Below are 24,276 nucleotides of genomic sequence, written 5' to 3'. Positions count from 1 at the left end.
TGCAAAGTAGCCCCTGCCACAGCACAGAAAAATTCACCACCGCCTCTGCTATGGCTTTATTTTAAAGGTAAATTTGATGATATCTGGTGTTCTGTTGGCCTTAAAAAAAGTTTTAAACAAAACTCCAATAGCCCATTTACGCAGGTAACCATCAAAAACATTGTTTGTCATTTTTTTTATTAGTGTGGCTGTAATTAAAAGAGAATTTCACACACACACATACAAACAAAATCTTTAGCAGCACTTATCAAAACCCATCCCCGCAGCCTATCAATTAGGATTACAATAACCCCACTCCCCTGTTGCCTTGGCTATTAGCATTTTGATTGAATGTCTGTTGAAAAGTGACTGGAAACAGAAGATTGTGCTCGGAAAGTAATGTCACTTTATTCGCTTTCATTGAAGCTTGTCTAGTTGTCTCCAAGCCCAACTCAAAAGAGACAAGACAGTTCCAAAAAGCAGCAATTTTTTTTTTGATGGTGAATTATTTATTCCCCCCACCTTCTCAAGGTGGGAGAGATGGTTTATGGAAGGGGCACAAATGCTATTAAAGCACTTGACAGTAGAGGTCTTGTTCTGCTCAAAACCAGAATCAACTCGGAATTAGCTCATCCAAATGCTCAGCGTCCTGCAAAAAGCACACAGGGAAACAATGCTCCTCTTCCTCTGCCTGCCACAAACAACCAAAAACACAACCCTAACAGTGGCCTTGGGACGCGGGTGGCGCTGTGGGTAAAAGCCTCAGTGCCTAGGGCTTGCCGGTCGAAAGGTCGGCGGTTCGAATCCCCGCAGCGGGGTGCGCTCCCGTTGTTCGGTCCCAGCGCCTGTCAACCTAGCAGTTCGAAAGCACCCTCGGGTGCAAGTAGATAAATAGGGACCGCTTACTGGCGGGAAGGTAAACGGCGTTTCCGTGTGCGGCTCTGGCTCGCCAGATGCAGCTTTGTCACGCTGGCCACGTGACCCGGAAAGTGTCTCCGGACAGCGCTGGCCCCCGGCCTATAGAGTGAGATGGGCGCACAACCCTAGAGTCTGTCAAGACTGGCCCGTATGGGCAGGGGTACCTTTACCTTTACTAACAGTGGCCTTGGGTGAGTGACCTTCCAAGAGACTCTGTGCTAGCAAGCTATTTTCAGTGTTCGACACGTGCTCCAACTGTCCCTGTTCACCAAAGACAGCCTCCATTTTCTTCTCCCAGTCCCTGAAGAAATCACTGTCTCCGTTTTTCTCTTTTGGGAATGACCTGTTGGTATGAGTTGCAATTCTTCAGGGTTCAACTCCTTCCCAAAGCTGTCCAGAAGACAAATCTCTGAAGCTAGCTATAATAAAGCCCCCTTGAAAGAGGGCTGGTTTGTAGCGGAAGACATCAGGCAAAAGAGTGGCCACATCCTCCCATGCAGATGGCCAGATGGTGAAATGGGCAGTGTCAGACTATGACACAGGAGACCCAAATTAAAAGTCCAACTCAATCCAGGGGCTCACTTGCTGACCTTGGGCCAGTTGTTATCTCACCACACACGAGACAAAGGAAGTGGGCTTTCATTGAATCAGATCACTGATCTGTCTAGTTCAGTATTTTCAACACTGACTAGTATGAGGTCTCAGATAGACATTTTTCCAGTCCTTCCTGGAGATGCAGTTCTACCTCCACTGGGAGGCAATGCCTTCATCAAACCACTTTTAAAAGACTTACTGTCCCTCCAGCTTACTTTTAAGAATGCACACAAACTGGGAAAGCGACTGAAATGGACATGCGATGCTGGTGGAGTCTTGTGCAGTTGCCTTTCAGGGTAATAGTTGCAGACAGAAAATCCTGCAGGTGCGCTGCACCCAATACTCATGAAAAATAGCCTACGATTACGGAACTCTACACCCTCACATCAAGCAAGTGGCATTGTTTCCTTCTTCTCCGTTATGTCTCCCATCTGCTTTGTTCTGTTTCTGATCTTGCATCGTAGTCCCAGCAACAAACTGAGGAAGACCTAGCAGAAATGATGATCCAACTTGCTGTCAGCTTTGCTAAGGTCACCTTGATTGTTCTGGCTAGGTCCCTCCACCTCCTTTCACTAGAGCAGCAGTTCTTTCCCACCCATTCAAGATCTCCCGCTTCCTCTCCCTTCACAACCGTCTCCCCACCCAGCAACAACTCCGTTATAATGGTATCTGGCAGCACCCTTTCCCCCCATCACCACCACCCATCTATATATATATATAGAGAGAGAGAGAGAGAGAGAGAGAACGCGCATTTATCAAAGATTTCAAGGGAAAGATAAGAAAAGACAACTAAATTATCATAGAGGGAAATAGTGTATAAGTGCACAATATTTTACAAATGAAAACAATAAAAAAAACAGTCAGTAGGAATGTATAAACCAAGTATGCATGTGGGGGGGGGGGAGGGAGAGATCTGGATTGTGCAGGAGAGATTGCAATTCTTTTGCCAATAATAATAATGTTATTCTTTATATGCCGCCCATTTGACTGGGTTGCGCCAGTCACTCTGGGCGGCTTCTGACAGATATCAAAAACACAAGAAAACATCAAACAATAAAAACTCTCCTATACAGGGCTGCCTTCAGATGTCTTCTAAAAGATCCTTGAGCACATGGAAATGTAAACACACACAAACACAATTTTATCTGGCTGTCTCCTCAGGTGAAATATATTTCGCAAGTTTTTAAAATGATACAACACTCTCCAGAGCCTATTTGCCAGAGGAAAAGGTGGGAGGGATGTGTATATTACAAACAGAAAATTCCCTTTTCAAATCACTGTCAGTTCCATAATATAATCCATACTATATCCATTCTAATCATACCAGTTGTATCTATGGCAATATATTTAAATCCATACAAACTACAACAACAGGAGCTAGTTTGGTTTTCTGAGCACAGGTTCCAAGCCTGACAAGGGGAGTTCACCCCATGGCTATTTTCAACTTACTTTGGACATCACCTTCTGTGTTTGCCAAGCATCATGTAGATATGAACAAGAGTTTGAGTGCAAACTCATGAATGTGGGTCTCTTCCTGTTCCAGAGAGGAAGAAAACTCAGCTCAAGGCTTGCTAATAATTAGGCAAAACACAACTATCTTGCCCATTGCTAATGAAGATGGGAAAAGAGACGGGCAGCAATTTAAACTCCAGTTGCCTTTTAATTTTACAATCACACTAAACTTCTATCCAATTTTTTACGTCAACTCCATAGGAAAAAGTCTGTTTCCCCACCAAACTCCGAAATAGTCAACTATGCGCTGCCCCAATGATTGCAATGGGACTTCAACAGGCTCCACGTCCTCTGAATTTAGAACTTACAAACGTGGCTGAACTATGTTTTGTTCCTCTCTCACATTTGTATTGTAAACTCCGCTCCAAGTAGCTCAGAACACAACCCCATGACAAAGGCACAGTTGTGAATGAGAATGGCTGAGCCAAGGTCACCCAGGCGAGTTTCAGATCCATTCAGACCCAAGTATCCTCAAGCTCAAGTCCAGCACACTGATCATAACACCACATTGGCTCTCCATTAGACTTCTTCCAGAGTTCATCCACCAAAGTGCCATTCTGTCTTCCTCAGTGTGATACCTAATTAATCAAACATCTGATTGGCTTGGATACTCGGTCAATGAGCACTGCATAACATAAACATCATATATAGTTGCACCTTGGTTGTTGAATGGAATCCGTTCTGGAAGTCCATTCGACTTCCAAAACGTTCGCAAACCAAGGCGCGGCTTCTGATTGGCTGACTGGCCCTGGAAACAATGCCAACAGCCGAAACGTACATCCAGCTTCCAAAAAGTGTTCGCAAACAGTAACATTTACTTCCGGGTTTGCTGTGTTTGGAGCTGAAGCATCTGCGTACCAAGGCGTTCGACAACCAAGGTATGACTGTACTGTATTTCAGAGCCCTAAGCCATTGAAAATTGGGACTGACAGCCATCATAGCACTGCACTCATAGCCCTCCCTTTGTCTCATCTACCCTTATATAGAACAGTCTCTGTGGCAAAATTTTCTAGGAAAGAAATTACTGATGGCACTTTCCACTTGGCTGACAACAGACTCCGATCTAGTCTGCTTCCCCTGCAAGCCTCACACTCCCACTTAACTGCACAAAAAACCTTAAGAGATTTACATACATCTTATGTATACAGGCCTCCTGGTTCATGAGGTATATGGCGCAGGAGGATAGATTGTGGCCATTTTGGAAAAGAGGTTCTGCAGACATACCCAAACATCTATCCATTTTCCCTCCATTCCAAGCTCTGCCTTCTATATCTTCCAAGTAGAAATTTCCACCAGAAATTCATGTGGAAGTTAATTACAGAGACAGAACTGTTGAGGGCAAATGTTAAAGGTAATTTGATGGGTGGGGGAGAGACTATGTATGCCACCTTGGTCTCCTTGGAGGAAAGATGGGATGGACTGTGCTACGGCAACTGCCTATCCTGATTTCATCTTGGCCTTCTTTCCAGGAAGTGTGGAGAAACACAGAGTAGGGGAAAGGAATGGGCACAATGGGAGAAAAGAAGGGTAAGGACAACAGGTAACTGTTGCTGACCCTAATTCTTTACAAGGCTAGTATATATATATGCATCCCTATGAGAATGGATATTGGGTATTTACAGTTCTTGTACACCCTGAGAAAGAAATACACAAAAAGGAAAATGGTAACAAGATAATTGGAAGAATCAGAAGATTCAGGAGTTATACTGGATTGCAAACAGAATCTACCAAATTCTTTTCTGGTGCCAAAGGCCAGAAAATTATTATTATTTAAACAAAAGAGTTGAACAGATTTACACAATGCTGGTAAGAGATCTAGGAAAAAATACATTTTAAACAGCACAATTGCAATGCATGTTTGCAGCGTTCAGTGAGGTTTACTCCTCAGCATAGGACTGTAGTCCTAAAGTGTGATTCTCCTCTCTGCCCGCCCTCAACATCTTGGCCTGTGGCACTGGAGCAACGTACTCAAGTCCTTTCAAAATACACAATAAAAGAGACAGACTGACAAATGTGAAACTGGTTTGGCTTTGTTCGGTAAGTAGCAGCTGCACCAAGATGACGAGAGCAGCTGTGGGTCTGAAATTAGCCATTCTATGAAGAAATGAATTTGATAAATAATAAAATAGTGGTATTAGCAACAGATGCTTTGCACATCAGATGACTCTGAACATATGCAACAACTGTGGGTCATAATTGGGGGTGGGAGAGACATGTCTACTAACATGCAAGCGGGAAAGTACATTAAAGTGCTTTATATATATGACGCACACAGACAATACTGTTTGTTTCTGTCCACACCATTAGCACTACCAACATTATTAGTTTAGCTTTTAAAAGCAAAACAAGAACAGAAGATTTGGGGGGGGGGGGGTAATGAGGAGAAAAACAGGTTTCTAAGAGGAAAAACTCCTAAGGTGAAAAGTGAGACCTTGGCCAGCTGACCAGGAATTTGAGTCAACCACTCTATAATTTGCACTATCCATAGTTTTCTCATAAGGACTAGAATCTTCCTTTAAAAAACACTGAAAGCTGAGTTTCCCACCCCATAATCTCCCCATAGCCATGGATTCTGTACCTGAGGCTGCATGGATATTTTCACGGTATTATTTAATTATTGGATGACACTGAATTTAGTTGTGTCTGTATTGGGTCAGGAGTTTCCTGCTCTGTTGTTGTTTAAGAGACACAATGAAATTTACTTGCTAGATTCCTGAGTGTAGTGTTCTCTACACTTTCTATGACCGGGACTATACTTCATGGGGTATGTGATTGCAGCCACATCGATTTCAAGATTCACAGCACCAGCTTTCTAGAAAATGTAAATGTACAAAAGCAACAGGGTTAGGAAGAGGACAAGCCCATTATTAAAGAAACAGAAGGTAGTATATAGATGGTTCATTCCACGTGGCAATAACACATTTGTAGCTTGGGGATTTAATTACCAGATAACTTCCTTGGGATCTGCCCTGCACAAGAAGCCACAAATGCAGGGCCACTGCGTATGGTATGTTTTGATAAACATGGAAAAAATTGGCAGGGCTGGGAAAGGGGACAGGATAGCAAACCTCTGGTGGGAACAGGTTTACTCATTTATTTGCACCCGAAGATGACATATTAAACTAAGTGGTTAAGAAAGAATAAAAGACATGACTCATAGGCAACCTGACTTAATGATAGCGCAGATAAAGCCTCTCTTAATGATGCAACAGGCTGCTTTCTAAAGTAAGTTATTTTTAGGGGGGTGAAGTGGAATCAACACAAAGAGACATTAACCCAATTGTTAACTGAGAGCCAACATTATTTCATGTTCCGTTCGGAAAGTAGCAAAATGATGCCATCATTCATACTAGGACTCTGACCTCCATGGAGACAGAAGGATTTTATTTTTTAAAAAGCCACTTCTAAATTACACATTTGGAAACAGAAATAAGTCAGATTTTAATCCTCAGCCTTCAAAGCCTCTCCTTCACAGCTCAATGGCTTGAGCCATGCAAGCAAGCACTAGCCTTTTTCCAATTCAGCTCCTGCTGTATCCCAAATTTATTTTTGAAGCATTCAGCAGCATCAGGAAAGCTAATATAATGATGGAGGAAAAGAGGATCTCAAACTCTGTCACAGGTGTCTCCTTCAGAGAGAAGAAAGATTCAGTCTTCCTATGCTGAGCCACACTTCCATGTAGAGGTTATAACATGGATAATTGCAGAGCCAGAGTCAGCACAGACACAGAAACTGCTTGCACAGCCTAAGGCAAACTGGCATCCTCCAGATCTTTTGGGGTACACTGATGGGACTTGTAGTCCAAAGCACGAGGGGGGCGCCAGATTGGTGGAGATTGGGGTACACCATGATGGCAGTCCATGCTGCTGAGCCACTCTAATGTGTCACGGCCACTTTCTTGAGCCACGCTGTTATGAGGAAGCTTCTCCAATGTCGCCTCCTGTTGCTTTGTGGTCAAGGAAGTCGACAAAAAGGCTTCCATTATCCCTCAATATTTCCCTTAAAAAATAAAAAAAAAGGTGGCAGATTCACCACATCTGCTTGCAGAACATAAATACGAGTCGGCTTTCTTTTTACCAAACCCATTAAAAACCACACTCAGAAATGACAACGTAGAACAAATTGTTCAGTATGTTAAAATATTTTATGTAACATTTTCCTCGATGCTGGAGGGGATCTGCCTGTTTTCTCAAGGCTGCCTGCTGATTTATTACACTTGGCATCTTTAATACCACTCACTGCATTAAATCTGTCTATGTAAATGTTGCATTTTGTTCTTTCCCTTCGTGAGCACTTGGATTTCTACCAATTAATGTTTTGAAACCGTCCCACATGACTTGAAAACGCAACCTGATAATATCTCCGCTTTTGTAGTTCTGAGATGGTACAAACAGCAATAATGCTCCATGAATTAATTCATAACATAGAGGTAGTAGGGGAGATATGTCCCAGTTTAAATCTAGAGAACACCACAGGATATTCTTCCTATGCAGGACCTGAAGTAATTCATTATGATTCTGCACACAGTTTCTGGTAAACCTCTTACGAGTAAAGTAAGTCTGCCAGATAATGGAAATGGCAGTTCTTTGTATCTTAAGCAACAAGACCCTTAAAGCTCATTCTTCATACTGGAGAACACTTGGAAGAAGTTACATTAAGGTTGTTTCTGGACAATACTTTTTATTTTAAAAAACTACAAAATGTCAAGGTTTCCAGTAAGGTTATGGACAGGTTTACTCACCATCACTTTAGAAAAACAAAACAAACGTTTCTGTATTGATTCTTTTTTCTCTGGCTGCCTTCTGGAGATTCCTGCTTGCCTCATGCCTCCAAATTTCTGGAAGTGATTTCCCGTCATTACGGACCTTATATTTAGCAATAAGGTATGACAGCCAACATGAAAAATGGCAATTATTCTGCACCCCAGGTAGCACTGCACAGCATAGGAGGGGAGAGGTCAAGTGAATGGAATCACTAAAGATGTTCACTAATCTTCAGATTAGGTTTAGTATGTTTACAAGGAAAGGTTGCACAGAAGTGATCTAAGATTTTATTATAACAACTTAGGACCAAACAGGTAGTTGCAATGGCCTTATGTGCACATCACTTGAAACCACAGTTAAATTAAAGGATGGTTTAAAGGTGAATATGCAGCATGCTAGTGCATGCTGCTAAAACCAGGAGCATTTCAATCCTCCTCCACTCTTGCTGTGCTGCTAGGAGCTGAGCCATGGTTTGGCTTACCACGAAGGAACTTACTACTTTTCTTTTGGTGGCAGCATGACTACTCATAGCACAGAATCAGAAAGGACTTGAGCATCTACATATCACACGATGGTGACAGACTGTATGGACAATTGCTTTATCTGAAAAATTTACAAGAAAAGTGTGTATGCTTTGAATAGCAAACATGATGCAGATGTTAACAAAATATGAGACCCTTTTACAAGATTTTCTAATGAATGTTTCAACAACTGGCATTCACCAAGTTCACTAACAAGGCTATGTCAAGATCTGATAAACTGATCATCTGGGAAATGGGAACTTCTGTGTTATGTTTATAATCTTTTGAAAATTTAGACTTAGACACACACACACACACACACACACACACACACACACAATAACCAAACAAACAAGCTCAGGTTACACCTCACTGTTTTGTTTGGAGAGAAACAAACCACAAACCAAGGTTCTGATGCAATGCTAAGCCAGACCATGGCTTAGCTTCCAGCAGTGCAACATCAGAAGGCATAGGGGAAGGAGCAAAGTGCCTGTAATTTTAGCAACTTATGTCACCACATTCACATTTAAAACCATCTACTTTGGCCAAACAACTGAGGGCTATCATGGGTTCCTTTTGGGAGGGACGAATGGCTATAAATGTAATAATAAATATATCCATTTGACCAGGTTTTTAGTTTGCACTGAAAAGGAGTTATGAATCTTAAATAAAACCTGAGTCAGAACTGCTCCAGATTCTAGTATGCCAAAGTCTGTCAAACAGACTTTTAAACATGGAGCAACATCAGAATGCACAAGGCTGGCCTGATAGCGTGCATGTTGCCATCAGCACAGCAGGGAGCCATCACCTCCCTCCCTACATGAAATTGATGATGTAATGATAGCTATTGGAACAAGCTGGTCAGGAGGAAAAGGATATGAAAACAAATATAGAACCAAAGGTCTAATGGGAGGCAGTCTTGATGGCTACACCAGTCTGGCTGGCATGAAGAAGAAGAAGAAGAGAAGAGTTTGGATTTGATATCCCGCTTTATCACTACCCGAAGGAGTCTCAAAGCGGCTAACATTCTCCTTTCCCTTCTTCCCCCACAACAAACACTCTGTGAGGTGAGTGGGGCTGAGAGACTTCAAAGAAGTGTGACTGGCCCAAGGTCACCCAGCAGCTGCATGTGGAGACACGAACCCAGTTCCCCAAATTACAAGTCTATCGCTCTTAACCACTACACCACACTGGCTCTCCAGTGAAGAAAACTGAAACAAGAGAGGGCTTCAAGTCCTTAATGAATCCTTGCTTAATTTCCTCTCTTAATTTCCAATTAAATAACATTAATGAAAAGCACCAGGTTTCTCAACTCTGATGGAAAATGAATTAAATGGTGATATAGATGGGAGCGAGTGTGAATCGTCAACTTCTCTGCAGCTTGTGCAACCAGTGGACACTATTCGTGTAAGAGAAGAGAGTTTTCTGCCAATTTTGACACTGCCACCTCTGATCTGGAAATAAAGCTGTTCCCTGTGGATCAGGGAATGACTACAGCCACTATACCTTCTGTGGGGCATACACAAGCAAATTGCTGGACAAGGGCGTTTATGACGACAGCCACTAAGCATCACATACATTAGAAGTTCTTTACGACACCAATACTTTATAATTAATCTTTGTACAGTGCTTAGAGTGCATGTAAATATGTCACGTGGCATAACCACAAGTTAAGATCTATAAACCCAAGTAGGATTTATAGTATATCAAATCTTGCCATATGAAGGGACCTCAGCAGCTTGTGCTGCTGTATAAACACTTCCAGCCATATTTTCATTTTCATTTTGAAATTACATTCTATGAATAAGTTTCTGAAACAAGGTGTGCCCACAATACTTTTGTGAGGATGATACCAATCGGTGCATACTTGTTGAGAGGTATAAAATTCCATTTGTTCATTAATGGTCCTTCTGTGTCCACATAGTCCCTCTGATTCCTTATTCCCCTCCCTACTGTGCCATTATAAGATTTAACAGCAAAACCCCCCACCACTCAACAACAGTAATTTTTAAAGGCTTCCTACAACTCTTCGTTTTCCAGGTTTCTTTATGAGACAATACAACACTATTCAAACCATGCTCCTTTTTTCACTGGCAACCCATTCCTTCTTACTGAAGCCTCGGAAGGCATTGATCACACATTGATTTTCTGAATTTGCCCTAATACTTGCAAGCAGCAGAGCACCCAACATTCCAAAAATGCTTTTAAGGGCTGGAGACTATTTAGGGCTCTGACAACAAGGCATGGTCCCTCAACCCAAGCTACTTCACAGGTTTGTTGCAAGAAGGTCAGGAGGCTGGAAAGGGGGAATTGGGTGTTATATATATATATATATATATATATATATATATATATATATATAATGGATTTTTTGTACATATTCTATAAATAACTTGGTTTAATTTAAAAAATACTTATGATTTTTGTTTAAAAATGATAGAAACGATGACCGATAATCCCATGTATACCACATGTGCACAGCTCCTTGGAGGATGGTCAAGGTGAGAAAGTGTTAAATTTCCAGTGACTGTTAAATGGAACCAAGGGTCACTTGAAGGTATGTGAAAGACCTGTTATTTAGCAGCAGAATTTGGAAGGCAAGAAAGAACTCCGTCACAAGCAACTTAAAGCTACTGCCAAATTAGGCAATGGAACTGCCTCTTCTAAATCCATTTGTTGGTAAACTTCTGCAGAATCTTTCTTTAATTTTTTTTAAATGCATGACTTTGTTTTGCTTGAGCCAGACAGCAATAAACAAACAACGGCAGCAATTCTTAATCATCTTTATATAGTGTAGATAAAAACGTCAATTAGAATTTCAGAGGTCGGCTACAGAAGTGAATTCCTGGCATCCGTACAGAACAATGAAAGGCTATTTTTCTCCTTAGAAAAACATTATCCTGAGCCGGAGCTTAGACAATATCTCACCAACAACATCATTCCTGTCTCCTTCAATAAACAGAGTGATTACACCAACTGGCCATACCTAGACAATTACTTTTATTTATCAAGATTTGCTGGAAGCCAAATTCCTCGTCTTTCTTTAAAAGCAAAATCCAAAGGAAGGGAGGGAGGGAGGGTGGGTGATGATGTGGGGCAGAGAGAGATTGCTGAAGGGTTACACCGCTAAACTAAGTTGAAATTCCCTTTTACGGTATCTGAGACACAACACACACACACACACAACACACACACACACACACACACACACACTGACCCAGTAGAATCAGGGCTTGTCTGAACAAGTGTTCCTAGTTTTCTTAAAGCGTAACTGCTGAGAATGAGCAGAAAGTAGGTAGGAGATAGCCAATAATAAGTGCCTGGGTGAGAAACGAGTGCAGCAGGGTAGAAAGGGAGGGTTGTATCCAATGCTGTGTGAGCAGTCTCGCTTGTGCAATGGCACTTCCTCTTCTGTCCCAGTGTGCTCCCAAAATCTGCTCCAGAGATTCCCCCAACTTTCTGGATCAGTTTTTGCCGGGAGTGGGGGTGCGGGGAGCTGCTGCATGGGAGAGCAGAGGAGGGGGAAGTTCTGTTGCAGAGGTGGAAGTCTGCTGTGTGAGTGGAACGGCAACATTCAATACCAATCTAGAATCTGGGACCACCAAACTTCCAAGGCTATCTCCTCATGACCAGGACCCTGCTGCCTGATCCTCCCTGCATCCCTACAGCATCAAGACCTCCACCTACCTTTCGCCTGACTATTCCTGGGGGTTGGACTAGATGACCCCTGTGGTCACTTCCCACTCTGCAATTCTATGAATAATAAAGTCCTTTGTGAGGACCTGATGAGACTTAAATTGAGAGGCTTCCAATCTGTGTACAGCCACCCTGTATAGTGAACTACCACATGACATATGTTGCAGCATGTTTCTGGGCAGTGAAGTGCCACCAAGGCCACTGGATCCTCCTGGAGAGAGATATAATAGGGCTTCCTGTTGCAATCAATGAAATCTTTCCTGAGTCTGGTGTGGTTCTATGTTCTGTGACTGTCCTTCAGTCCCGACTTTGGGCTTAATCTTTGAGCCTGCCTCCTGGTTTGTCCGTCTGCTCCTTGAACCTGCACCCTGGTTTTCACCCATCCTGATTACTGGGCCTCCCGATTCCTCACTCACCTCACAGCAAGAACCCCTTCACGCCGCCTCCCACTTTCTTAGATGCCCTGTGAAAAGCAAGAATGGCTCTTGGGGCAAACAGCCTTTCTGCCAGTGTATGGGCCTGGGCGAGAGCTGGACACTGCCAGCCTCCAAAGCCAGCCTGGCTCACCTGCTCAGCAAGAGCCCGCGTGCCTTTTGGAGCTCTCTTACCTAATGAAGTTAGAAGGACATCATCTTGAGAGATCCTTTCCAGCCCGCAAGATCAATAACTACTGCTGAGTTTAAGATCTTATCTAGGAGGCTGCAAGGATAACAAAATAAAACTTTCCCCCCATTCCAATTACTTAATCCTTTCAAGATTGATCCTGGTACTTTTAAAAGGGGCTCAATCAACTTTTTAGAGAGAGTCAAGAGAACTCTTTTAATACGCTATTTAACCCCACCCCAACTCTTTTTTGGGGTGGGGTGAGGGATTATAAACAGAAAAAACAGCCTATGAACACTTTTATCACAGTCTTGTACAGAATAACCAGCCTGCTTGCCTGCCTACACTCTCCTAGTTGTCAGATGGGTGTTTTGAGTGGTGGGCCTGACAAGTTCCTGACCCAGAAGGAATCATTATTTGCTCCAGGTGAGTGGGCAGCTGCTAGGCTAAACTATACTTATCAACAGAGCTAAACTCTATCCTTAACTCCCAAATTACAGAGGAAACAATACAGCAGGCAGTTCTCCTGTCAACCACCAATGTACCAAACAAGACTTGTGCAGGGAAACTGGCTGGTGGATTGTGTCCCTTGTCTGAAATCCTGAAGAGCCAACATGCCTGTCAGTTCTGAGCTAGATGGACCAGTGATCTGGTTCAGCATAAAGCAGCTCCCTAGGTTCCCATGTATAACTTCAACAGAGCGCTATTCATTCTGGTACATCAAATGGAGCACCGGGAACTTTCCCTTTCATAGGGATACCCCCTTCTTCCTTTTATATGAATGCAGTATGTAGAATTTCACATCTATACAAGCAGAAACAAGTTTTTGCATTCATTGGATCTATCCTTCCTTTGGCAAATGCTGCTCTGACTGAGAAAGCTATTGACAACCCACTGCAATCTACCACGTTAGACTGCTCTTTCTACAAAAAGCTCAGGGTGGCATGCATGACCCCACCTTTAATCCTCACAGCAGCCTGGTGAGGTAGGTCTGCCTGAGAATGTATGATTGACCTCAAATCACTGAATGAGATTTGTGGGTTGGTAGGAATTTGAATCAGGGTCTCGCCAGTCTAAGTACAACACTCCAACCACCACATCAGAGGTGGGGAAACTGTTTTGGCCCAAGGGCTGCATGCCTCTGGTAGGCATGGCCAAGACAAAAATGTGGGGTGGCCACAGACACATGTACATCACACACACACACACACACACACACACACACACCTCCCTCTCTGACTGTGACCATCTGAACATGAGAGGCATTTTCAGCAGGAGGGAGGACTGCAATTCACAGAGAGGGGTGGGTTAACTCTTCCTTCTCCAGCTGTGAGCCCCCTATCCCTCACCAAAACCCAGTCAAACACTCTACAATTAAGCTCAGGGAAAGCTTTAAACTGGCTACAATTGAAGGCTGATTTCCAAGCTCAACTGCATGGTGAGGGAGCAGGAAGGAGATGCTACAGGCCAGACAAGCATGCCCCTTGGGGGAGCACCCAGCCTGGTGACTCAGTTCTCTACCATGGTACTGCAATACACTAGTTCTCATTTAGATAGGGGCAAGACAGTGCAGCATGTTGTTTGCACGTGAGCGCACAATTATGATTGGAGCAGCTGAAATATTGCCAATGGCAACATGGTGCTGGACTCTATCATTTATGGAGCTGGGGTGGAATCTGACCAGGATTAGAGCCCTGTCGATGGAAGGGCTTAATGCAGCTTCTGCCAACAAGCTGCCTATTGACAAAAACTGCATTATGCCAGCTGAAGCTCGTTTGGAGAGCAGGCATGTAAAAAGCCTTAGGGAAGCTGTAACGGGCAGCTGAGCTAGGCCAGAGTCTGCGGATGCAGTGCCTCAGGATTCCACCAGAGGGCTGGAGCCTCTCTCTGATTGGTAGAGTGTGGTGGAGCCAGCACTTTGGGAGGGAATATAAAAGGAGCCATTCCCAAGATAGTTGGGAGATAGTTGAGAGAGAGCTTAGCAGAGAGTTTAAGGGAAAGAGCTGGAAGGAGAGTTAGAGAGTTGGTTCTGAGGTGTGTGTAACATCCACTCTCATCCACATCTACAGTCAAGAGAAAGGAGTTTCTGAGCTTAGATAGAATGACAGTTTGTGGTATCTTGTGAGAACATTCAGACAAGAGTTAACAGGAGGGCTGAGTTTGGGCAAGGAGAAGTAGAGCTGTGAGGATACACTCTACCTGGGTCTCGTTTTGGTCAGGAAGGGAGTGATCTTCTAGAAAGGGAAGAATCCCAAACCAGTTAAGAAGGGTTTGGTGATCCCCTGGATCTGTAATACTGCGAGATGTACCTCAGGAGTGAGATTCATAGGAGGCTGGGAAACTGACAGGAAGTACCACCTTGATAAAAACCCAAGTAACAAGCTGTAACACCGCAACAATTAAGTCTAAGGAACCGAAGTGAAACAATGTGAAAGAACCTAAGCATTTACCATCTAGTCTAGAAACCTGTAACATCTAACTGAAGAGTAATAATTGAAAATACGTAACTGAAGTTTAAAAGAAGCTGTGTGTTTGCTAACTTTTCAGAAGCTTGTAACATCCACTAAATTTAATATAATTAGATTTGACTGTTTCCTGAAAGAGCTTTATCACCTGACGCATCATTTGTTCTGCCAGCTTTGTTCTGTAAAATAAATCTTTCTTATTTGTTCAACTTCTGCCTGAGTCTCCAAGTATTAAAGTTTTATCTCACACAAAACCACAAGTTAACCTATGGAGGTTATAGAATTGTATGGAGATGTGATCCGTTGTAATTGGTAACCAGTGGTGGGATCCGTTTCAATTGGTGATAGTGGTAGGATTCACATCAGTAGCCTACCGAAGCTGATAGGCTGAAGAAAAGTTATTCTTCCTGGTTTTCTGGGGGTTGGGGTTGGAGGGGACATTGTAAAACAGCAGTCAAAGGTGCTGGTGTACTGAAGTATGACTCAATAACCCATAAGATGCGGTTGGTGCAGGGCAATGTGAATGTTAGGGAGGCAAAGCAAAGGAGCAGCTAGAATCCTGCTTCCCCAACACACACGTATCGTAGCACATCACACCAATAAAAACATGTTTTGTTAACAGTAGTGTTAAAAAAATAGCACTGAGGTATGTGGAAGAGGGAGACAGTGAAACTGAGTAACTGTATGCACCAAGGAGGGGATGATTCTGCCCCCAAATAGATGCTATGGATTGAAATTTAAAATGCGCCTCCTTTCCAAGCCCTGGACAAAAGCGTCAAGTCTGTGCCAAACATCCCCAAGGACCTGTCCTTTTCATACATCTTGACAAGGCCAGCATATTTGGCCCTGCTGGTAGGAATGGATCCGAACTGGTTCCCCAGGCAACACTTTGATAAAGGCGCTGTGTCTCCACGGGTCTCTTGCAGAAGCTAGCAAGCGCACGCCTAACTTCTTGTTGCAGTCCTCAGAGGGATGAGCCTAGTCTAACCAGCAGGTCCTGTTGTGCAGACATGGCTAGGCCTGTTCCTTATGGACAGCTCCTGCCCCACTGAATTCTCCGTTTCTCCTGAATGAATTCCTTGTCCTTGTTTCTCTGAATCTTTCAAATGCAGCTCACATAACAATGCTAAACGTGCACAGAGACACTGCTGAGACCAGTCGTAAAGTGAGGCTATAAAACAAACCAGAGCCAATAAAAGTCCTCAAAATCCACACCTGCCTTGCTTCCAAGCAAAAGGGCTTTTGCCAGTTTACCTTAGAGGTCTCTGTTGATGTCAAAAGTGTCCTCTGTAGAAGCAGCCCTAATCGACAGTCGTTAACTCTGTGCTAGATAAGATAAACGGAAAGATGTTTTGACAGGAGAATCTGCCCTCCGATGGCTTGTCACTCATGTTTGCACCTGATAACACCAGGTTTCCCAAACACCTTTTTCTACTTCCCTCTGGATCCTGCATTTGTTGCAGTTCACTCTAAGAATTAAACAAAAAACATTACATTTACATGCTTCTCGTCGAAGATGTAATGGCTTGTAGTGGTGTGACAGCAGCACAGGCAGAATGTGTCTGCCTCAATGTGCACATGAAAAAGAGGACTTCATTAGGATCACATTGAAATAAATACAGAAATGGCAGTGATCAACTTGGTTGTGCAGGAGGAAAGAAGAACCTGAATCTCAGGAACTGCATACTGCTAACAAGTGACTTTTGAACTTGTTGACCAGAAAATGCCTGGCCTGGACTCCAACCCCTTATTCCAATCTCTTGGTGGGAACAAAGGAACTCAGAATGAGAAAAAGAAATTAGACAGCAAGCACAGGTATCCCTTCGGGTCGGGATTGTAAGCCAAAGACAGGGAGAAAAGTAGTATTCTATCAGGCTGGCTAGGAAGAAAGAGGCCCTGAACAAGCAGGGAGAACCAAAAGCAATAGCAAAGGCTGTGGCTCTTAGCTATTAGCTATTCTCCCCCTGCATTTCCAGTGTCTCTGAAAGGTACTGTGAACATGGGGGGAGCTAGATGCAATGATGCCAAAAATGCACACTGAATCATGTAGCTGATAGAGGGTAGGGTTGGTGTTCACAGCATGGGAAAGCAGCTACTGGACATGCCCATGGTGTGCTTTCAAATTGGTTCCACCTTCATTTTCTTGCACACTGGTGGGAACTGCATTCTGACACATAGAGCATACTATCACAATGTCCAGTTTCCGCACAAGTGCACAAATAAGTAAATATCCCCACTATGGGCTGATCCCAGAACCCGCATTTGTCACAGAATATGCCTACTTCTGACCTTGCCTATTCTCAGTGATCAGAACAGCAACACAATTGGCAGTAATCACAGCACAACCATACTTTTATCATTTGTTTTATATCTAATTTACAATGTATTCGATAATCTTTATCTAGTTTTGTCCTTGTGGAATGCACACACAGGTATTGAAATTCTACTCACTCCATGAGACGAAGAGAAGCGATTCCAATTGACCCCAAACACCTCAATATAGTCTGGAATTAATTTATAAAATAATTTGCTGCCAACTATCTTTTATTATTACAATTCAGTTCTAAAACTTTGATATATACATCTCCTGTAGCACACTCCCTAGTTCATATCAACCTTTTCTCCTCTACCAGCATCAAGGCAGTTCAGCATCAAAAGAGATGAGACCCTCTTAAATCTAGTCCCACCCACCCCCTCTTTAAGTTAGGCGGCTAACATGCACAGTGCACAAACATGTTTGCTTCCCCCTCCCTCCCCTTCTCTCTCTGACACATCTTTAAAACATTTCCACATTCCTTTTTTCTTTCTTACATTTTATCTGGCAGAATAGAGCATTACACTTACAGCAACCCTATGAGGTAGGTTGCAATCGGTCTCATTTTATTAGGGATGGGAGGAAGGAGATGAGAGTTCTGGGAAGCATGATTTGAAATGCAAACATTTAAGAGAATACTAAGCTGATCGTTTTTACTCCAGTTTTCTGAGCTCCCAGTTCTGCCGTGACAGTGGAAGGTGAGGTCAGGCTTTCCTCTCACCAGCTGTTTGGCATTGTAGGAAATGGGGTTTGGCTACTGTCCTCATGCAAAATTTCCTGGGCTTGTAACAGACCCTGATTTTACTCGAAGGCTCTAAACTTTTGTTTGGCAGATTCCCTAAACAAATTCACTACACACATTACTCCAAGAAGCTGACACATTTGTGGCTTATAAGACAATCGGAGCAGCCATTGGCGAAATGCCTTCCTTTTCTCAGAGTATAAACACTAAGCAGTTCGGTGCTTGAGAAATCGATGGGACAACTCTTGGGAGCTCTGTTTCCAATTGGAAACAGAAACCATAAACTATATCTGCCTCCACCTCAGCCATTGGGTTTAGTGTTAAACATGGTGTGGGTGGGTGTGGCTTATATCGACATTATACCAAGAGTTAGGTATTGAAACAATGCATTTTTTTGGCCTACTTCTCAATGAGTCGAAGCAAATCTAATGGATCTGCACTGTACTTCTTTAGGCCACATAATGAAATGCTCCTCCAAATTAGAAAATAAAGAGAGGGGGAATATTTGCACATAGAAATATAGCAAGTCAGGGGGAAGACTGGCATTCCTACCATGCTAAATTTCTGAGTGCAGTGTGTGTGTGTGTGTGTGTGTGTGTGTGATGCCGCCATAATGAGAAGAACTCTGTTCTCCCCAGACAGCAGAACAGAGGTGACAGTCAGGTTACAACACAATCTGATCGCTGGGAGGCCTTGTGTAAACTGATGCTCCCTTGGTAAGGTAACTGACCTCCATGGGCTCTGGCTGATCTGTGCTGTATATGGAGCCAAACAGAGGGAACGTTGCAATGGTTGTGATATACTATGTGCAGGTCAGCCAAAGACCACATAGCTCAATTATCTTTTCCTTCTGGAAGTGCTTATATATGCTTCCTCTCCACTTGCAGGCACATCAGTTGCAAACCGGGTGAGTTGATCTGGGGGTATGATGAGTCCTTACGAAGATTCCTGAGATTCTGAACAAGGGCTTTGCCTGGAGTCTCTCATTTCCCACACACAACTACAATTCCCAGAGTGATTTAACAGTCCATCTTTCTTCCCAAGGAATAAGGATATCCTGGGGACTGTAGCTCTGTGAGACGACATGGGGTATCTCATAACTCTCAGCACCCTAAACAAGCTAGAGCTCCCAGGATTCTTTGGGAGAAGCCATAACTGTTGAAAGTGGTATGATACTGCTTTAAATGTGTAGTGCAGATGATGCCACAGAGGGATAAGCTTGCTATGTTCTCTCGTTTCCTCAGCTTAGATGCAGACCAAAAGAAGGGAGGAAGGCGGGAAGGCGGAGAGAAATGTTGCCAACGTTCATGCCCAATGCCACCAATCAGTAGGGACTTCCATTGCTTGGCCAATCTAGACAGATTCTGGGAGGCAGTTAGTGAGCAGCTCCCAAGGGAAGGCTGCCTCACACTTTCCTATCAACTAGGACAGCTGTTCTCAAGCAGGCTGCAGCTTGCCTGGAGCTCAGCTGCCAGGAAGTCCAGCACCAAGGAGCAACAGCCTAATTTCACCCACAGCACCCTTCACAGATCATTGCCAGAGGGCGAAATCTGAAAGAGGTGGGAAGGTGGAGAAGTTACTGATGGGAATCGGCTCTGCTCACACTTCAGCAAAGCTACAGGTGAGAAAAAGTGCCAACAAGAAGTTACTGTAGTCTGCCTCAGGGACATTAATTAAATCCTTTTGGGAGGGAAAAATCTACTCCCTTAACAAGAAAAATCAAGCCCCAGAATTTGACACCAAAGCGCCTTCGCTATTTCCATTCTATAACTTGCCACCTTTTGTGCTGCCTGAGGGAAATGGCACATGGAGACCACACCAGGGCTCTTTGGCTGCTTCCCTATTGAACATCTTCTCATTATGTCTTTGCAAGCTGTCAGGCTATCAGATTTCAAGGAGGGGAAATAAAGAACCCAAACTTTAACTGGATTCAAATGTGAGAAATGTTACACATGGTTACAGTCGGGGAGCAAGAACGGTGGGTGCCATACCTGTTCAAGCACTGATAAGCCAATGCCACACAAGACAGATAGCATTGACTGTGCTCGTTCACCAAGGTCAACTGTAACCCCCAAAACTCCTCAGCTGCACTTGAAAAGGACACTTATTTCTAGTCAAGACAGTTAACTGGCAAATGCAAAACATGGGTGCCCTCACTTCAAAATGCTTTCATGCTGAAAATTCCAGGGAGAAACAAGTGGACAAACGGCAGAGGTGAACAGTCAAGCAGCGATTTGGAAAGAAAGCATTAGTAGTGAACCTGAGGGCCTTGAGGAGGGAAAAGCACAACTACTCTCAATGCAAGAGAGACAAAGGTTTTAACTTTGCATCTATCAAGAGGGCACAGATGCAAATTGGCAGCTCTGTAGACAGGAGCCATTGCTCAAAAATCTCCTGCAAGATGCTTGGCTGACACTCCACTGGTTTTATTCATGCAGTGTTACCCCACCTGCTTACATTTTCACAAAAAAGCCTCCAAAGCCCAACGCTGACCATGATCAAGCCCCTAAAACATTAACCCCCCCAGATGTTTCTCAGGATGTGTTTTAGTATCCACAGCCCAGTAAAAGACACATTCCAAGGTTCTATTGTAGCTGAGGAGGACTTCAGACTTCAAGGTCACTCAGTACTCCCCATGTGAATCCTCCACAGAGTTATAAACCCTTATTTATCTATCCACAGTCCAATGTCTTTGCCAGTTGTGTGAAACCAACTGTAGAGGACATCCACGGCTTATTTGACCAGCCTACTATAATGCTGGGCCCTTTTGTATGGGCTAAGAAACAGGGATTAAATCATGTATGCATAACGGAGGCCATCACAGACCAATTGCAGCGCAAATGTATAGTGGAACTTCAGCTCACTATACAGAAAAACCACAGCAAGAGAGAGAACTAGACCTCTCTAAAATTCCTCTCTATGGGCATTTGCTTTCATTTGCAAAAACACAAAACCAAAGACCTACCTTGCTTCTTTTCAATGCCTTTGTGTGCACTAACGTTCAACATTTGGTGACACATTTGCCAATGGGAAACGGCCAGGCTACAGCCTCCATTTCAAGCAAGCTTCCATGTATTTCCAGAAAGGGGATACAAGTGAAAAAAGAAGTCCCCAGTGTACATGAGGTCTAGCGGTACAATGAAGATTTGTCTTAAACAGTTTCCCCTTTTTCCACTAGGCTACTAGTGAAGATGATAAAGTTTTCAGGTGGTGACAACCAGTAGCAGAAAACAGTGTGTGCAAACTCTCACCGCTACATGAAGATTTTGTAGGTGGCTCATCCCTGCTATGAGTATAAATTTTCTCTGCTCAAATTCTCAGTTCAAGGCTTTCATAGCTTCCATGATTTGTTTTTTTAAACCCACATTCTCATGTGGATACAGGATACAGAAGCCACAGCAATGTAGTTTACAACTCAATCTCCCACCCTTACCAGGGATCAAATGTGTCAGGGACTAGAGAGAGGTTTCACGTGCAAACGTTTAGAACACCTTTGGCTGTGGTTTCTTCCACATCAGGTAGAGTTGTAGTGGTAACCACGTAACCTAAGCAACTGTTTTGTCACTTTTCATACTTGTCCAGATCCCAAGTCTACCAGCACAGAAACCCAAAGCAAAGCCTGAAAAGGGAACTTATCAAATATGACACAGTGGATTCAAGCTATAAGAAAGGAGATTCCAACTCAACATCAGAAAGACCATTCTGACAGGAAGAGCTGTTTGACAGCTGAATGGTCTCCCCTGGGAGGTGGTGGATTCTCAAGGTTTCTAAGCAGGGGCTGGATGGCCATCTGTCATGCATGCTGAGTTGAGATTCCTGAACTGCAGGAGGCTGGACTAGATGATCCATAGGGTCCCTTCCAATTCTACGATTTTATAAAATCAAAAACCTCTTGAAACACCTGAAGCCAAATATTATCACTGCAGAATCATGGTCACTGAGAGAGAAAGATCCACAACTTCACAGCTAGATTGGTGCTTCTCCAACTGAGGGGAACTCTTGTTGTATGGGGAATTAAACTATCCTTTGACCCAGAAAGCCATTCACGACACACTCCTCATTTAAACACAAAATATCCAACCAATGTGAAAAAGTAGCATCAGACCTGGGGATTGTTTCCCCAACTTACCTCTATGTCTGTTGGTAGTCTTGTCAAACATAAGCATGGCATCCTCTACCTGCAAGACAAAACAAGAAGTTTGGTTTAAAGGTCTTCAAAAAAAGTGCTTAAAGTTATACCAGAAAGCAGCTGATGGTCCCCAAAGCCACTTTTCCTTTGTATGACATCAGAAACATATAAATATTTGCGTACACACATAAAATTGATTACAAAAAGAAAAGAGAGCATTTATAGATGAGGACATAAGAAAGGAGGGCATAGTATTAAATCTTAATGTAGATAATACCACATCCATTCTTATTATTAGCATACTTATGTGTGGTTTAACTGCAAAAGGGGCAACAGTTGTATCTGCAGTAATTGACTTTTGATAAATACTTTTGCATATTGTCCAACAAACATATGAATGTGCCTTTTCATTGTTTTATTACATTGGTGTCTGAGATTCAAGGCAACAGCAGCAGAGGTGCACCCAAAAGAAGTGCATCCCAAGAGGCCCATGGGTTTTCCCATTGGCCCCAGACAGTTCCTGTATCGTGGGTTATGTTGGATCCAACCCTGTGACAGCTTTATGAGTGGGATCCAAGTAGAGTTCCAATTTTAAAAGAAGGCTACTGCTGAACCGGGGACCTGTATCCAACCTGCTCTGTCTGCTAATGCATAAGCCCTTGCACTTGCAAATGGCAGGCTGCACAGGAAAGGACTCCAACACAAAAGGTGTGCTAGCGGAAGCTTGTTGTGTAACAGCTGATATTATTGTTGTTATTATTATTATTACACAAGAACATGTAGACACCCCAAAAAAGGTAACAGAGGAAAAAGTAGTGCAACAGCTTATTCTTGTTGTACAATACATTGCACCACAATCTTTGTACTGCTACTTGTGTTTTCCCTTGTGCAACAACATTCTGCCAGAGCAACAAATAAGTGACTTTAACTTAAAGGTAGACATAGGATACAACTCAAGATAGCTCCCTGCCAGCTCACCTCACCAACAGTCCCTACCTGCAGGGAAGCAAATAAGTACAACCATTAGGAACTTACTCCCCCCCCCCCCAAAAAACCCGTAATAAAACTGATACCACACACAGTATTGTCCAGCTTAAAAGCCTCTTTGTCCAAAAAACCCCCTCCTGAAATTGAAGCCCCCCCCCACTTCTCTGACCCCCTCACCAATCTACCACAGCAACTGGGGGAACATAAGAGACACACCCACGGGCTCAGCTGGAAATATAAAGCCCTGACCTTCCTTGGGGAAAGCCACTGAACCTTAAGAGGTTCCAACAGGGTGTCCAGGGCAGAAACCTGATCAGCCACAAAGGTATTCAAAAGCCCTTTTGAAAAGCCACAGGAGATTGTGGGAAAGAGGAAGCGGGAGGCTACATTTGCATTGGTTCTGGCATTTCCACTTCAGAGAAGAGAAGGGTCTTGACTGACTAAATGTATCCAAGTGTGACAAAAAATGGCTTTCAAGTTCTGTCATTATTTGCATGATTTATTCCACCTACCTTTAATCTGCACAGCCACACCTAGGTTCAACACTCTTTCTGAAAGTACTGCTTTCAGAAAGATAAATCAGTACTCTGAATTATTTTCAGCCACATCATTCATTCCCACCACCACCACGTGCTGTCCCTGTAGAGTTTCCGGGACGTTTCACTGGCATAATACCATGCCCTTAAAAGAAATGTCCAAAAGAATTTGTCTGGAAGTGAAGCAAGTCAAAATAATAGTCTTAACCAAATGGAGATTTAATAAGGAATCTGATTTAAAAAACAAACAAACCAGGATGGCAATAAATAAAAGCCTCTTGAATGGATGTCATGCTTTATTTAGCTCTGTAGATCAGCAACAACTTTGTTTGATCATCAACAGTGCTTGAAAGGCTCAGAAAGTTGTGAACTGTGGGTCTACAAAACATTTTATCACCTGCATTTAAAGCAGATGCAATTCTTAAAAATTATTGGTTGGGGGAGATCCTTTCCTGCCCCTCATTGTGTATAAAGGTACTCTTTGACTCACTGTTTTAAAAGAAAGGATAGTACTGTA

The 24,276-nt window shown here is 43.2% G+C and overlaps 1 protein-coding gene across 30 annotated transcripts in view; it reads right to left on the bottom strand.

The window, feature by feature from the left end:
• MSI2 (musashi RNA binding protein 2) overlaps positions 1-24,276 on the bottom strand; it is a 408,902-nt gene that overhangs the window by 168,448 nt on the left and 216,178 nt on the right. For all 30 annotated transcript variants that reach the window (XM_077919615.1, XM_028708003.2, XM_028708004.2 and 27 more), the window contains one exon: positions 22,237-22,285. In XM_077919615.1, coding sequence (XP_077775741.1) covers positions 22,237-22,285 — 49 coding nt within the window. The remainder of the gene's footprint in view (positions 1-22,236; positions 22,286-24,276) is intronic.

The sequence above is a fragment of the Podarcis muralis genome, chromosome 15 (genome assembly GCF_964188315.1).
Source record: "Podarcis muralis chromosome 15, rPodMur119.hap1.1, whole genome shotgun sequence".
NCBI lineage: Eukaryota > Metazoa > Chordata > Lepidosauria > Squamata > Lacertidae > Podarcis > Podarcis muralis.
This window is presented reverse-complemented; position numbering and strand designations above follow the sequence as displayed.